General features: G+C 43.5%; 1 protein-coding gene and 1 long non-coding RNA gene across 2 annotated transcripts in view; both read right to left on the bottom strand.

Annotated features, from left to right (window-relative positions):
- LOC140843706 (uncharacterized) overlaps positions 1-8,036 on the bottom strand; it is a 98,245-nt gene extending 90,209 nt beyond the window's left edge. Inside the window, exons 1-4 of the mRNA XM_073214158.1 lie at positions 8,022-8,036; positions 7,206-7,445; positions 6,491-7,166; positions 2,089-2,164 (exon numbers count right to left, since the gene is read on the bottom strand). Coding sequence (XP_073070259.1) covers positions 2,089-2,164; positions 6,491-7,166; positions 7,206-7,445; positions 8,022-8,036 — 1,007 coding nt within the window. The remainder of the gene's footprint in view (positions 1-2,088; positions 2,165-6,490; positions 7,167-7,205; positions 7,446-8,021) is intronic.
- Positions 8,037-10,456: 2,420 nt separating this feature from the next.
- On the bottom strand, positions 10,457-13,049 carry LOC140843713 (uncharacterized). Its single transcript, XR_012121710.1, has 3 exons — positions 12,715-13,049; positions 12,300-12,364; positions 10,457-11,338 (listed from the first exon to the last, which is right to left on the bottom strand). It is a non-coding gene; the product is annotated as an uncharacterized lncRNA (long non-coding RNA).
- Between the last annotated feature and the right edge of the window lie 4,475 nt (positions 13,050-17,524).

Genomic DNA, 17,524 nt, shown 5'->3' with positions numbered 1-17,524 from the left:
AAAAACAACTTTGTATGTGTCAGTTTTCCAAGAAGGGGTTAGAGAAACAATACTGAAGAGATGCTCAAGTACAATTTGCGTAAGGAACTAAAAATTCTCTAGCAGCCAGATGACCATACACTCCCAACCAAATCCGCCTGCCTGAGGTATTTCTCTCCCACAGACAATACTGAGAACCAGTAAAGGCAGACATCACAGCCAAATGCCCACACAACACATGAAATGTCCATGGTTTTGCCTTAACTACCTATGCTCTCAAAATAAAAAGGTACAATGCTATAGCGGTGAACAGAGCTGTTTCAAATGATCTCACATTATTTCCTAAAATGTAGGAAGAAGTAATTTCAAAGTAGAGCATTGCCTACTTATCACAATGTCACCCTGCTACTACTGAGACAGAACAGGGAGGCGGTGCCATAGGCCACAATCTCATGGACTCAGTTTCTGAAAAAGTGTCTCAGCCAAAAAGACCTTTTCATAGCAAATAAGAGGGAGAAGACTACCTGTGTTATTACTACTAGAATAAGCTTTGAAATCAGATGTAGAGTCTATCCCTGGCTCCTCCACTTACTAGGAGATGTCAGCTCATTTATTTAGCTTTTCTGAGCCTTATTTTCTTATCTACAAAAGGGCTCAACATAACCTCAAGAGATTGTTGTGAAGATAAAAGCATATGAAGCAGGTAACTGCTCAATAAGTTTATTATTACAAGCTTTTCAAAGCCCCATATTAACAAAACTTTTGAAGAATAAACACAAGAAAGGCAAATTCTAGGGCCTCTCTCAGGAAATCCATGCTGGTTGGTGGTCAAGATGTTAGCCCCAGGGATGCCCTTCTCCCCAGTCAACAGCACAGTGTAATGGAAAGGGCACTAAGCTAGCAGTTGGCAAACAAATTCCAGACTCCACTGTCACTGAATCAGTCACTGAGTATCTGTACGCTTCAGTTTCTTTCTCTGACAAGACTGTACTACTGCCAGGGTCACTTTCAGCCCTAACATTCTACAAACTATTCATTCACTAAAAGCAATGACACACATCCACCTGAGTGGGCTTTCTGTAGGGTAACTGAGATCCAATATGTTTTTCAAACAACCGTAAAACATAGGTTTATTTATAACTTATACCCCATTTACTTCAAAAATACTGTAGGTGAACTTAAAATACTTTGCAGACAACCAACCATCCAAAGGAGCTGGACACACCACTGAGCAGTACAGTGGCCCACTGTGCTTCTATAGAAACGGTCAACCCAGAAGCTGCCCCAACGACATTCTAAGGCATGCACTTTCTGCTTGTTTCAAGGCGAGTGGCTTACAATTACCGGGCTGGAATGTGGTTTGGATTGGGTGTAACCACTCTTTGGTTAGGCTGGTGAAAGATGCTCAAGAAATCCTTACTGTTTCTCTCACCTAGAAAGCAGAATTAAGATGGGGAACTGGCTCCACTTGGAGTACTGTGACAACTAGATTTCCTAAAACAAAGTCACTTAGAAAAAAATACACCTACAGCATAGCCTGCTTTGTTATAAACCACTGAAAACAAGGACACCACTTTTAAGAAGCTTTGGTATGAATCCACAAATGACAGCTTAAAAAGAAGCCTAAGGATGTCAGAATAATCAAGAACTTTCACCTAGTGGCCATATTCTTGCTTCCCAATAATTTAAGAACTGTGAATTTAATGATGAAATTCTTAATTAACATGCCCAATAGACATACCAGTAAAGAAAAGCTGCTCCAAAGAGTGTCTATTCTCAATCAAAATTTCATAATGGCAGTAACTCACTGTTAGGTATGAGCACCAAGCAGTGTAAAAAGGTAACTGATGCTCTACTCCAGCAATTTCCTAGCAAGCTGAAATAAAATACCGAAACACAAGAAACGTAAATTTTATGTGAATTATATCTGAACTTAAAAAACACTTATGGTATTAACAAAGAACAGTACCAGAAAATGTATCTCTAGGTTTATGATTAGGACAAGATTGAAATGAGTTACAAAGGGCACCTATGAACAACTCCTCTGCTCAGCTTTGAAACCCTCTCAACCATGTTATGTCTTCCAGTAGAGTAAATTGGGGGTCTGACCTCTTTCTAGACTCCAGGACCACGATTAATTCATCTTGTGGTGTCACTTCAAGTGCCCAGCACAGTATCCTGCGTTCTGTAAACACAAAAATGTTTGTTCATTAATTGCTATACATCATTCTGAGCACAAACTAGACTTACATCTCAAAAAATTCCATTCTAATACTGCCAACTCACCACAAAAGACTATCGAATCCTTTTCATTCCTTTCTCTTCGACTAGAAAAACATTAATATTTTAACACTTTAAGACATTTCCTCCCCAGCAAACAAAAACAAAACAAGGCTTAAAATTTGTCATCTTCTCTACTTCCCTAACTCGCCCTCAGAAATTTTAATCACTATCATTTCTTGCAGTACAATTCCAGAGAAGGTGAAAAACAAGGGACAGAACAAAGCCATGTTCAAAACCTGCAGTAAATAAAAGCTGCTCCAAAGAGGGTCTATTCTCAATCAAAGTTTTTTACCAGTTCAAATCGCTGCTCACAAGGAAAGCACTGGTTCATGTAATGCCTTCACTTACTCCCTAAATCCTCACGCTGGAGCCATAGCAAGCATGTAAAGTCAGGAAATAGGAGCCCAAATCTAATAATTGGTTAAGTCAAGGTAAGAAATAACTAGCTAGAAAATGAGGAGGGAAAAGAAATAACACTCCTGGAACAATATTTTCCCCTCACCTTCTCTGCCTACTTTACTTACTGTCCCACTGAAGACTTTGTTACTGCAGGGATTTCAGTCTCATGGGAAAGGGAAAATCCAGTCAAGAACGTCATCTATCTTCTGTCTAAACTTATCTCTCAGTCAACAGGTATCATTTAAAATCATAATAAAGCCCAAGAGCCCTTCTGAACAAAACAATTATGTAAGATTCTGCACTCTACTCTTGTGACCGTGAGGTCACCTTTGAGACTACTCAGTGATTAACAAGCATCCACCACGTTCTAGTGACGGTTGCATTAACTTTGTGCATATACTAAGAACCACTGAATCATACACTTAATGGTGAATTCTGTGATATGTGAATTATATGTCTGTCACTAAAAAAAGAAGAAAATCCCTTCCCCATAAAAAGACATCCATCAAAAACCAAGTACTATGAAACAACATTTCTCTTTAAAATTCAGATTCCATAATACAATGTGCTACGTTTTGGAGATAGTTCCTCCTCTGAGGACTGCTGGTTTTATTCTATACTCACTTTTTACTGGCAGAGTTCTGAGAGATGCTAAGGGTGGGATGGTGGAAAGGACACCACACCATTACTAGAGAAGCCTGGATGTTCTACAAGTCCAAGTTCTATGCTCTAAAACTTTTGTGTCCCCCTCAAAAATTCATGTGTTGAAATTCTAATGCCCCATGTATTGGACTTAGGTGGGGTTTTTTGGGGGCCGTAAGTCATAACAGCAGAGCCCTCACATATGCATTTCACAAACAGCTCCTTTATAAAAGGCCCCCGGGAGCTCCCTTGCCCCATCTGCCATGTGAGAACAAGAAGCCAGCAATCTGACCTGAGAGAGGAAAGGAGGCCCTCATCTGACCAGGCTGGCACCCTGATCACGGTCTTCCAGCCTCCTGAGCTGTGACAGATAAATTTTGTTGTTTACAAGCTACCCAGTCTGTGGTACTGTACTACACAGCAGCCCAAATGGACTAAGACACCAAGTAATCCTAAATTATATCACTAAACTTACTTCTCCTTCAACAATAAAAAAGAATGAACTGTGTGCAAATTGAAACTCAAAATAAGTACATTCTAGCATAGAAAATGTTTGTTCTCTTACACACAACCCTTGTCTTCCACATTTTCATTCATTTCAGGACCTCTACTTTAAAGAGTATCACGTAGTCAATTTACTTGGATCCACAGAGAATTGAACTTAAATTACACTTTTTTACACTTAATTTGTATTCTACTTAATCATTCTGTTGGAAACCTGTATTACTTTTTCAGAGAGCTAAGATCAACACTGAATCCCAAGTTTTTACTTGGGAGGCTGGAAACAGGCATAACCACCCAGCAGCCTTCTACTTAAGGTGGATGACGCTGTGCAAAAACTTTTATGGTGACTGGTTGCTCAAGGAACCACCAGAAAAATCCAACTAGCGTGTTTTCAGGAGACACAACAGATATTCACCCTGGACAGGAACAGTTAGGAAGTCATTCAGTGTTCTACCTCTAGACTTCCTCCTTCAAGAGCTCTTCCTCCTATCCAGCTTAAAAACAGGGACCCACAACAAATCTCAACAAGGGCTTAACAACCAAAGAAAAGATGCTCCCCTTCCGTTCATTTCCTCACTATAAAAAAACTTGCAACTTTTATGGCTCCCCCTTTGTCAATTTCTAAGCGCTAGTTCCAATTTTTTTCTCTGCTTCTTCCACGCATAGTTGTCTGCTCTGATGGTGGTACTTTATGGACCTGAATGGTTCAAACATGCAATCCAACAGTCCCACATCTCTCTGGACCTGAATTTAGAAACCATTCTTTTCCAAATAGACAACCCTAAAGAGGACACTTTTAAAAATATGAACTGGCATTTTGTAGAAGCAGTTGACAAAGTCAGGATCACCAAAATAGTTTGATAAAACTGAAAAAAACTGACCACCAAGTAACAAAGAAAGTACTTTTCTTATAACCACTTCCTTACATATTTTTACATCTCCACTTCTAACAGTGTCACAGAGAGAAGGATTAAGAAGAAACCAGCAAGTTGGCACATGCCAGTAAGAGGAAAGACAGCTCTCCTACCTAACAGGTAAAGCCTAGTCACCCAACAATGCCTACTCCAGATCACTGCTCTGAGGATGGCTGTCCCTTCCTGACTCACTGGCTGATGGGTGGACAAGCTGGAAATGGAGTTCCAAGTCTAGCCAGAGTGGTGCTGGTGGCTCCAGAGTGAGGAGGGACGTCCAAAAAAGAAACAAGAAAATGGCTGGATAAAAGGAATCTGCATGATAAGGTATGGGGAACCGCGCACTTTTAGGGGCTGGTAAGTGAACTTTATTTAAGTAGGCCAAACTGCTTGATCTAAGCAAAGAAATAAAAACAAAGTTTCCTTGTTCAAAGGCAAAACATCAAGAAAATCAAACAACCAAATTAAAAGTGTGCTCACATATGTACTTACTTCACAGAAGTACTTCTCCAAACTCTCTGCCTCTACACAGAAAACTGTAGCAAGTTTCTGAAGAAGCTAAACTCCCAGAGCACTTTCATGATGTCCACTTATCTAGGAAATACAACGTGGAACTTCAAAGAGAAATCAACAATCTATTCTCACGAATTGCTAGGAACATCTGTGATCCGGTTCACCAATACCCTGGCTCACCAAGGTACATTCCTTTCTCTCTTTAAGCCAATATTGACAGTTCCGAAAATAAGCACTTTTTTATACAGGGGAGAATAGTTAACTTCACTCATTAGACATTCCCAGAAGATCAGTACCCGAAAGCCTGTCATCCTATCACTTAAGCAGCCCCTAAATACAGAAAGCTTTTTAAAGAACAAAACTGACTTGAAAGCACACAACACATGCTACAAGCTATGGTCAGAATGGCATGTGACAACTATTAAGCTATAATACCAAGTATCTGAACAGACTAATTACTGACACGTGAACATAAAGAGTGACTTACAATACTAAGCAGCCTGAATAAGGTATCCGATTTTGAAACATTTAAAATTCTAAACGCGTCATTAAGGCGAGAAGTCCCACTTAAGAAAAAGTGAAAACAAATCAATGTAGTTTCCTATACACATTACGGGAGGAACTCTTACTTTTGACACTGTGAACTTCACAAGCTTACACAATGCTGAGGACTAAAAGATCTCTGAAGTGATGGCCAACAGTTTCTGCGGGATCACAAGACTGCAATGCATCTTGGGATTCCTTCAGGACACTTCGGTGCCAGATACCCAAAACGTTAATTACAGTTTCAAAAATAGAAGTTGGAGCAAGAGACGCTCTCTCGCCTAGGCATAAGGTGAAGGGAAAACTCCGGCGCTCGTCCTCCCAGCTCCTCGGGTCTGGCTCGCTCAATGCCCACCCACCTCCTGGTTCCAGTTCTCCCACGTCTGGGCCTCGTGGCACTGATGGCCACGGGCCCTGTCTGTCCCATACGGTTCTCAGTTCTGGTGGGTAACTGCGGCCCCCGAGGAGGGGACGAGCCCCAGATCCCTCCCGTGTCACCGACACCCGGCTACGGCTCCTCCAGGCCCTCCGCCGCGCCCGGGCGGCCCCACCCAGGGCTGCCCGCGCCCAGCGCCGCTGTCAGCGCCCCGCGTGCCGCCGGGCTTCGAGGCCGCGCGTCCCCCGCCCTGCGAGGCGAGCCGCAGACCCGTCCCCCCACCCCACCAAGGTGGGCTCCGGCCTCCCGCTCGGCTGCTCCCGCGTCCCGGCCCCTTTACCCGAAGGGCCTCCCGCGCCACTGCCGGCTCCGTGGTGGTTGGCGCCGGCGCCAGCCGGGGGTGGCGACGGCTCGGCCGGGCCACGCAGGAAGGACGGCACGAACTCGGCGGCGTGGACGTTGGGGACGAAGGGTTTGGCGCTGACGTGGAGGTGCCGGCTGAAGGCCGCGCTGAGGTGCTCACGGTGGGCCTCGGCGGCCGCCGCCGCACAGGCCCGACCCGGGGGCTTCCATGTCCGCCTGTTCCCAGCAGTCGGGCGCTGAGTCGCTGCTGCTTCCGTCGCCGCCGCCGCCGCCGGCACTGCCCGGATCCACGATCGGGGGACGGGGGCCGCGCGTGTGATGAAGAGAGGGCGGGAAATGGACGAGGGGGCAACAAGCCGGGGAGGAGCAGGCTGCACTGACCTCGGGAAGTGGGAGGCAGAAGGGCTGGGGGCTAGCGACAGAGTCCCCGGAGTCGCTGCGGCAGCAGCTCCAGTCCCCACTCCGCACTCGCGACAACGGCGGCGGCGGCAGCAGCTCAACCCTGCTCGTGTGGGCCAGCCGATGTCCTTCCACCCAACCCAGGCACCTCCAACTGCCTCACCGGCCACCCAACGCCCGGCGCAGATTGACCCCTCACCGCCTCCCGTACCTTCGCCTCGGTAGTTCTCAGCCCCGTTCGTCCCCGCTTCCGGCTATAAAGCACGGCCAAAGACGGAACTACGAGTTCCGACAGGGCCCGCGCGACCCCGCTGCGGTTTTCCCGGGGGCCGATGGGAGTCGGAGTTCCGTGGTCCGGAGCAACCGGAAGAGGTTCCGGCTCCCGGCAGGCAGAGCAAAGAGGCGGGGACCTGGTCGCCCTCGCGGCTCCGCCTGTCACCGGGTGGGGCAGCGGCAGGGTTGAATCTTGGCGCGGTTCCGTGCGGCGCCTCCGATCCAGAGCCTTTCAGCCCTCGGGGGCGGTCCACTCTGTCCTGTGAGGCACAGGATGAGGGAAAACCGACAGCAGTTCTACGGGGGGGATAAAGCTTTCAACCCCTGGACATCCCTTCCTTCCCTTTTACCAGCCTCTGAGCGTTCTCTGTCGCACAGTCTCCCTACCTTCATTCTCTTCCCACCTTTCTTCTCCCCGCCTTGAGCAAGATTTTGTCCTACATTAAGACGCCCAACTTAGAGCGTCTCTCATTTCATGTATTCATTTGGTAGAAGAGACAATAAACCGTAAGACATTATAACAACCTACAATGTGGCTAGTAAGGCGCTCGGGTCCAGGCTGAGCGCCAACAGAGGGCATTATTAACTGGAAACCCTTGACGATTCACTGTCTGTTTGACGAGTCTTCCAAACTTTTCCATCCCATCCTCCTCCCGTCCAGGGCTTTGCAAATTAAACAGGATTGCCATATTCCATGACGTACCCAGCTGTACCCAACTATTAGGGTGAGTTTGGTGCGTCTAGCTTCTTTATGCACCATTACATGAAGTGGTTTTCTTTTGAATGAATAGATTTGCTCTAAGTATAACCGCAGTACTTCACTGACTGCATCTCACCGTGACTGGGTTCATTTAGGTAAATATGGGAAAAGCACGAATGAAAGACAAAGATAAATACTTAGACCCAACTGCATGAAGTAGGAAAATAACGTTTCCCTGAGCATCTGTTGTTTTCCTGTAATTCGCTCATGTGGAGTCCAAATCAGATAAAAACATTGTCGAGATTTTTCTGCAAGGAATCTAGACAGAGTGCAACTAACCTTCTAAGAATTACAGAGCAAAGGCTTGGACACATGGAAAAGATGGTTCTTAACTTTATGTTAAGGTCCAGATCTCGATTTAGAGGTGAATTTTATTTTTTAATATCTGTATTTTAAAGATAAAAGGGAATTCAGCTTAATGAGGTAGGTCAAAAATGAAGCTGTCAGGTATGCATTAAAATAAGTCTTACACTAAAGTGGTTTGAAATTGTGTTTAACATTAAACCGGCAATTTTATGGATACTTTAAAAAATACACAACACTTAGGCAACTGTAACTGTAAAGAAACCTCTTTCATAATAGCAAAGCTGACTTTCAGTGTCTCCTCAGGCCTGTGGTCCATAATCCCTGGAATCTGGACATTGATTTTTCCCACCAATAATAGATAATGTATTCCTCTGATTAATACAAAGTTCTGGTTACAGCTTATTAATATAGTTCTCTGAAGACCCAATAGAATCTTTCCTAAGAGTGTCCCACTTTCAAATGATTGTCCTCAGATGTACAGAAACATATTAACAATTGACATAAAAATCAGACCTTCATATATGGGAAACCTGCTTTACTCTTGAATTAGTTAATATTTTTATCTTACATTCACAACAAAAATAAAATACGGTGTGTTTAAAATAAAGCACCTTCTCACTCAAGGTTTGCACCCCATAACCTACTCCTAAGAAAATTTCAACGCAAGCAGTTTACTCAAATAGTGAACCACACTGTAGGATGCCATACCTCAAGATATATCCCCCAAAGGGCTCCATATGATCATGTTGATAGGTTAGTTCTTCACCTCTAATTAAATTAGCAGTGTTTCTTTGTGCCTGGTACTTTTTCTAGGGACTAGGACAGAAACTGCTAAGCCTGCAGATGAGAAAAGCAGTAGATGTCATTAATTTCCCTGTCCCTGAATAGAATAATTATGGATATTCAGGAAAGAATCCACTCCATTGGTTTTCAAATGCTTTGACCTGCCAGGGTTGAGGCACTGCTCCAGCAGGAAAGTGAGAAGCTCTTCTTGATAATTACTGTCGTGCTAAAACTGAGCAACTCGAGGTCAGGGGCTTTTCTTCATCTTCTTTATGTTTCCAATGCCCTATAGAATGCCTTGCATAGAAAACATGCTTAGTAAGTGTTTAATGAATGAACGGGTGAATCAATAGGGAGTTTAGGAGGACACTGCCCTTCTATACTCATCTAGGGCTGTTGAGACACAGGATGATCAACTTTAAGAGAGTTTTTCCAAGGACATCCTGCTATTTTCTGTGAATGTGCACAGGGGGTTAGCTTAACAACAGCTTTACTTTGGAAAGCTATGCTTATTCATGGTCAGAGGCATTTTACGACACATCATTCCCATTGCCAAGTGCAAATTCCACCACCTGGCATTCCTAGTAGTTACTCTTGTTCTATGTGGTTTTCCTCTCCTCCCTTAGCTATTCTACCTTTAAATTTAATCAGGGTCTCAGCATTTGTAACTTTCAGTCAACTGCACAGTATTTTGTTTGTTTTTAAAATCTTTTTATCTTTTTTTTTAAGCAGAGTAAATGTTTCATGTAAAATTGGTTGCTTAACAAGAGAAAATGTGCAGGCGACCTCAAGGAGGACAGGCGCCTTAAAAGGTTTAAGTTTTATTTGAAGAAAGAAAGTGCACACTCAGAGAAAGGGGAATGTGGGCTACTTCAGGGAGAGAGATACGCTGAAACATTGGGAAAAAGTTAAAAGTGTGGGTGGCCTCAGAGAGAGAAGCCAATCTTTTTTCTCTTTTAAAAAGTCTTTTTCTCTTTTATACTTCTGAACACAAGGCCAAATGAAGGCCACAGCCGTTCCAGGGTTTAGTGGGTGAAAACGCATTCACGTGAATGGACCCTGGTGCAGCAGTCCCGACTCCTGGAAATGTTTTCTATGCCCAAGGGTGAAAAGCTATCCTTTCCAGCATGTTTGCAGTAGCTCCAAACTTGAAACAACCTAAATGTCCCTCAACAGGGAAATGATTAGCTAAGTAATAGTATATCAATATTATGGAATAATATGCAGCTATTAAAGGAGTGAAAGAGACAAGGTGCCAACATAGAAATACATTTATAATATATGGTAAAGCAGGGAAAGAACAATGACGTAGTCGTGGAAGAAACAGTAAATCAATCTCTCTCATACAATCCTATTTCTTTAAAAGTATCTAGTTTTCCCCTCTCTGGAATGCTCTTTCCCTAGATCTTCACCTCTCCAGCTCATGCACATTCAACTCAGACACTGTGCCCTCAGCTCAGAGGCCTCTCCTAGCCACCCTGGCCCTCCACCAACCCATGTCACTCTCTACCTTCTTACCTAGTTTTATTTTTTCACAGCACTTACACAATCTGAAATTTCTACTGGTTCCCATGCTTACTGCCCTTCTCCTCCTACCAGAAAATTAATCCCATCAGACTGTGCATCATTGCCTGGCATGGATAAAGTGCTCAGTAAAGTTTGGGAGAGAAAGAGACACATGCATCATAAACCTTTTAGAAATGTGGACAGTTAAATATTAAACAGTTAATCGAAGGTGTATTAATGGAGTGGGATTGGATGTGGAGAGGAGAGCAGCTGGGAGAAGAAAGTGCAATTTTGTACTTATACTATTATATTTGGGTTTTCCTACAATAAGCAAATTGCTTTTTTCAAAAAGTTTTTAATGAGGTGAAATTTATATAACATAAAATTAACCACTTTAAAGTGAACAAGTCAGTGGTATTTAGTGTAATCACAGTGTTTGTACAGCTACCACCTTCATCTAGTTCCCCAACATTTTCACCGTGGCACAAGGGCGCCCGTAATCATTATATGAATGCTCCCCATTCCCATGGGAACACGCTCCCCTTTCTCCTGTCCTCCTTGTCCCCATATCCACCAATCTCGTTTCTAACTCTAGGATTCACCCATTCCAGTCATTTCATACTAATGGAATCATACAATAGATAAACTTTTGTGTCTGGCTGCCTTCACCAGCATCATATTTTCATGGTTCATCCATGTTGTAACAAGTGTAAGAGCTTCATTCCTTTTTATGGCCAAATAATATTCCATGGATGTACCACTTCTTATTTATCCATTCTTCCGTTGATGAGCAACTTGCTTTTGTAAGTTAAAGACATTAAAAATAAAAGAAAGGATAAACAGGTAAATCACAGTAAGGCATACAGTCTACTTAATTGTATCAGGGCAATGTCAATTTCTTGGTATTGATAGTGTATTATAGTTACATAAGGTGTTACCATAGGGGAAAGTAGGGTGATGGGGGACCTCTTGTAATATTTTTGCAATTTTGGGGGAGTCTTTAATTATTTCCAAATAAAAAGTTGGAATGTTAAAAATGCTCATACAACAAAAAAGAGAAGTTTCTGAATAAGTAAAGCCCACTTGTAATTAAACTGACTTTAGCCTTGATTCCTATGTCTTTATTGAAGGTTTTTTCTGCCTTCCTTAGTTAAATTTGTTTGGGCCATGGATAGCCCTGGGGAAAGGATCTTTTCACTTTGAGAATTTGTAAATATAGAACAGTATCAGGAATCACAAACACATACCTATGTAGAATCCCCAGATTGTCCATTGTTAACATCTGATCACCTTGTTTTATGTTTTAAGATTAGAAATAAAATAGTCCTAATACATATGTTGCCTCTTTTACTCCCATCCCAGTCAAATTCTACCCTGCCCAACAGGCTATCATGTATGAAATGTGATCCATTTAATGTATTTAGAAACATTCACATATAAAAAATATAAATCAATGAAAATCACCTTATTGTTTTAAAATTCATATATCATACATAACACCTGTTTTCATGCCATGTGTTTCTCTCTTAACTGTATTAGAGTAACTCCATCAATGTTTATACCTCTTCTTTATTCACCCATTTCCCTTTTAGGCTTTTAGGTTATTTCCAAATTTTTGTTATACCCACAGTACTTGTACAAGTGTCTGGATACTGTCAGAAGCAAGTTACAGAAATTTAACTGGATTTAATCAGAAGAAATGTATTATCTTACATAACCATGTTAAAAAACAAAATTCAAGTGAATAAATTTTAAATACCTTGTTGTCGCTATTCAACAATTCATGAATCGGGCAGCATCCAATGGAGCAGATAGAATGGAGCTCTAGGGGGTTAAACCAAAGGAAGGACTTTTATGGGCAGAAGGGAGCAAGAACAAAGCAGTTACACTAGCAACAGGTGGATTGGTGTGGCAAGGTTTATGCCCTCAGGGGATGGCAGGGGTCTATCAGGCAGGGTATACCAGTAGTGTTGACCAGGTGAGCCCTGACTGACTGGTTTCAGATCGTATTTCTGGGGGAGCTGAAACTGTAACTAAGTTTCAGTTTGGTTATGTGGGGCTTAGCATAAATGACTCCATTTTGGACCTAATGTCCTGTTTCTAAAAACCATAAGCCCTTAGATAAGACTGACTTGAGTCCCTTGTATCGGAGCTTAATGACCTCAAGGACTTACACCTTTCCATCTGTCTGCTGCCCTGCATGTTGGCTTCATCCTCAGGCTGGTTCCCAGATGGCTAGAGTCCTAGATGTTAGGTCTGGAGAAGCAAGGGAGTGCATCTCATCCTGCAGCTGTCTTCTAGGATCAGGAAACTTTTCTCAGAAGCCCACCAAGAGCTATCTCCCCCCATGTCATTGGCCTGAATTGAGTCACATACCCAATTTTGAAAAGGAGATCTCTCTCTCCTTATTGTGGTTAAATATACATGACATCATATTGTTTCCTCATTGGCTGTACCATTACACATTCTCACCAGCAACATTATTATCCATTTTGCACAAGTGTTCCAATTTCTCCACATCCTCTCCAGTACTTGTTATTTCCTGTTTTGTTTGTTTTTAGTAATAGTCATCCTAATGGATGTGAAGTGGTATCTCCCTGTGCAAAGGGGATCTCTTGGTGGTTGTACATTAAAATTGCCCCAGGAAATTTTACACCGAACCCACCTCTAGACTCTGATTTAACGGGTATTGGTTAGGACCTAGGCATTGATACATTTGAAATCCACCCCACTGTAGGGCCTCTGATTGAGGCCAAGCTTGAGAACCACTAGCCAGAGACAAATCTTCCAGCAAAAAAGGGATGTTGGGGAATCAATTGCAGTGTTCAATACTACTCAGAAGTAAAATTGCTGAGTCCTCAGTTGGATTTCTGTACTTACTTTGTAGATCCAAGTCCGAATTATTCCTAGAAATTTAGAACCAGAAGTAAGTAGCCTGTTAACCCAGGTAAGCATCAGGGACAGAAAATACACTGCTTGCTGCTTAATTTCCTCACCTAGCAAACTTTGTTTTTGTCTGAATTGGCAGCAAATTAATACATTTCTTTACTTCAGTGGTTCCACTGGTGAGGCTAGACAGAATCCAAGAAACATCTGTAATATGGTTCGCTTTACTTCCCCAACTCGTTTAGTGTATAAGCTTCATCAGGCGGCCTCCCTCTCCCCACCTGCCAGAGCCGTCTTCACTGGAGGGTGCCAGGTCCAGCTCTGGCCCACCTGCAGCAGCTCTGATGTGCATCTGATGGGGTCGGGGAAGTGGTTTATCCCTGAAGCTTTACCGTGCTGGGCTAGCAACTGGTTTTCCTCTGGTCCCTTAAGGGGACTTTTGTTTCTCCATTTCTTGCTGCTTTGCTCCTCACTGGGTCCTTGCAGGATCTCTCTTTAAATAATCTTGAATCTGACTTTGCCTTGGAGACCTGTGTGGGTGGTGCCACCTGTGCTGTTCTGCTTCCTCCTGCCAAGGCCAAGTCAGTGTTTTGCCCCAACCCTCTGCCAGTTTGGCCCCTAAAAGCTTGGTGGTTCAAGACTGTTAGCCTGGCAGATCCTGGGGCAATGCCTCGATCCAAGGAGGGAAGAAGCCCTTGGGGCAGGCAGGGTGCCCGCTGCCACTTTCAGCTACTGCCTGGCCCTCCTTGCCACAGGCCTCACCAGGCTCAGCTGCCTCCCCGGATTGTATGTGTAAACCTTTGTCCTGGTACTTTGTCTCATGCTTGTCTATTGCTCTTTAAATTGAGTTTACAGGAAGTATCAAATGGTGTGAGTGGCAGCATGTTGGTAACGCTGGACTTAACTGTTTCAAGTTTCTGGGGCCTAGAATTCAAAGTGGACAGTAGCACCACTTTACAGCTATTAAATGGTGTTTTGACTTTAAGGGCTGGCAGCCCAAGAGAATGGGGCTGAGGGGACACAAAGACCTCTTCCCTCTGCTGTTTCTCCCACCTACCTGAACTCACTCTAGGCCAGATGGCCCCGAGTATGTGTTAGGAAACCACACTTAAAAATTCTTAAGTTTTTTTCCCTGTAGGGCCTCCAGCCCTTCCCCATTCTTCCATCATTCCAAAACCACACATCCCGGGCCCAGGAGCCATGCTGCCATGCCTAACCTCTTCGGGAGAAGTATGAATGCATGTGTCTTAAGTTAATAAAAGAATATTTAAACATTGTTTAACAAAATAAAATTTTATTTTTGTATTTAAGCTAAATTTCCTTTTAAATTCCTTCAAGCTTGGTTCACTGAGGTGGTTAAGTACAAATGCTACTGACTAGGAATTACCTATATAGTTAAGCTATGCCTGTGTGAAGAGGCTCGAATGCTGTCCCTGGCAGCTTTCCTCACGGACTAGAGCTCCTTCTGGACATACATAGTGTCATTCTTACTTTATAAATAATGCGGTGTAGACGTAGCCAGTCTCCCCCGCCCCCACTGTGTGACAGAGGCAGACTGTTGTGGTGGGGATGACGACTCCCATCCCCACAACCTTCTGTACATGCTTAAGACTGGCACTGAGGAGGGAGGTGAACCTCAAGTCCCAAATACCTGCTCGGGTCTGAGGGGTGGGAGCTGGGCACAGGTCTAGCAATCAAGCTTCTAGTTATACCCTACGTAAGGCAGAGCCTCTTAGTTTAGTGCTCAGAGCTTGTTTACCTCAGTTTCCAGGTAGTGAGACAGGGACCATAGACGTAGTCAGAGTAGGGTAAGGGCCTCCGGAGGAGGCAGGGTGGGATATTTGCAGTCAGAGCAATGTAACTACATGCAAGGAAACACCCCCTACTAAAACTCTATGTTAAACAGTAAGATCTAGAATCATTCTTCAGTGAGATCAGTTAATGCTCCCCAGATAAAGAAGAGTAGCACATGTTTTATGATGCTAATCATTTGTAACCCTGTGTAAGATTCCCTTTCGCACACTAAAAGGCCCAGGCCTATGTGCTGTCTTTCCTCCTTCATATCTAAGGAGGTGATTCTGCAAACTGAGCAACTAACTTAGCTGCAGACCTAGCTGTAGATGGTATGGTAAAGGGCAGGAAGAATTCCATCTTCAAGATAAGATTACATTTTAACAGCCAGGAAGTTCAAGAGGCAAGATTCTTTAGCAAATAGACAATACCTCAGCCCACCTTGGGGACTGGGCAGGCAGCCTTTTGATGTGCTCCCAGACCAAGGCGCCGGCATCCCAGAGAGAAATTAAGGCAGGAAATTCCTTATGTTAATTTTTAATATTCAGGAACCACTTAACAAGTCCACACCCTAAACTCTTTCACATTCCCAAATATCCCCCTAGACAACGCACCACTACAGACTCTCTTGTCCCCTCCTGGCGTGAGTCAGGAGCTCTGTTCTTTCACTTCATCTCTAAATAAAAGCCTGTACCTTGCTCTCCTACCTTGACTGTGAAGCTCACTCTTCGGCTTCATGAACAAGAACCCCAGCATCAGTAGGATGGCTGGTCCAGGAGCTGCCAGGAAAGGTGTTCTGGCCCAGCCTGAGTGTGAGTATGAGTGTGTGTGTACATGTGTGTGCACTGGACAGGAACGGGAGGCTGGGACTTTCCATTAAAAACTTAATTTCTGTGAGTCTAGTTGGAATTTTCAGTATGAATGTGACATTTTTCTCCTTGCTTACGTCATTAAGAATAAAAAAACTGTGACCTATTGTAGACCATGTCGTGCCTTTTATTTTTGTGGGCAGCAGAATTCTCTCATCATTATGAATGTGACCCATGGAAGGGACCCAAAGGACAAAGAAATCCACACCTTTCCAGCTGGAGGAACAGGGTGTAAGTCTAGGGAAAGGAAATCCTGGGGCAAAATACCTTTAAAAACCGAAATCAGTCAAAGGGAGAAATAAAGTTTAAAATCCGTTTATTGCTTACAAAACTGCAGTTCAGCCCATTTGTCTCCTGCTCAAGCAGCAGCAAAAACCGGCCCTCCCCTTCACCTCTCAGGTACAGATAAGCCGTCCCTTGCCCAGGTAATTACCCACTGATATGGAGATGGAGATGAAGTTCTCTCCACCCAGGAGGAATAACGCAAATGCACTAAAGCCAGACTTCTTTCCACCTCTGAACGCCTATTGATATGCAGATGTACCAAAGCCTGGTGGGATATTCTGGAAATATTACCATTTTACCCACATCCTCAGTGCAACTCTATGAAACGTGTATGTGAAGACTGAGCAAAGGTTACAGAGGGAGGCCGACCTAAACTAGGGTTTCGTTTGGCTGGGAGATTCAGACACATCACTCTTTAATTACAATAACAAAGTAACAATTGTAAAATATAATCCTGAAAATGGGAAAAAGCACCCCATCAACCAAACACACAAGTATTTTCATTTTGACATTGTCTCAACCCTAACACATGGCCACGTTCTGGGGCAATTGTAATCATGGTGGACACACTATTTTGCATGGGGCTTCCTTAATGTATTATCATTGGCCTTCCCTGCGTTTCCATCATCGTTATAATTAGGATTTTCAAACTACTACAAGAAATCCCTTCCTTGTGAAGAGGGCCATGATTTGCTTAGCTAATTCTCTGTAGTGGAGTTTTGGTGCTTTCCACTTTTTCACTATTATAAACGACACGGCAGAGCATCTTTCTCCAAAGAGCTCTGGACTTCTGCTGAGTTCAACAGACAAATTCCTAGGAGCCAGAGATTTCATGCTGAAAGGCAATGTGGTAGAAAACTATGAAGCTGTGGGTTACACTGAACTGGGCTGGAATTCTGGCTCCATTCCCCCGTGGGGGGGGGTGCTCCTCCATTCTGTGTTCAACTGTGGATCAAGACTTAGTGGATCAATCATTTTCGTTAGCATTAGAAAGAAAGAAAAGTAGAAGAGAGTATATTACCTACAGAAGTGCTTTGTTAAAGGTCTCCTAAAATGTGTGTACTGGTTGTGATTTTTTTTTTCTTTCTTGGAGTTGCAGGCGAACAGGTTGGGAGAATGTTCCTTTTATCTTTTCTGGGTCCCATTTTCCCAA

The sequence above is a fragment of the Manis javanica genome, chromosome 10, assembly GCF_040802235.1.
Source record: "Manis javanica isolate MJ-LG chromosome 10, MJ_LKY, whole genome shotgun sequence".
Classification (NCBI taxonomy): Eukaryota; Metazoa; Chordata; class Mammalia; order Pholidota; family Manidae; genus Manis; species Manis javanica.
Note: the sequence above shows the minus strand (reverse complement) of the source record. Positions and strands in the feature narration are given on the sequence as shown.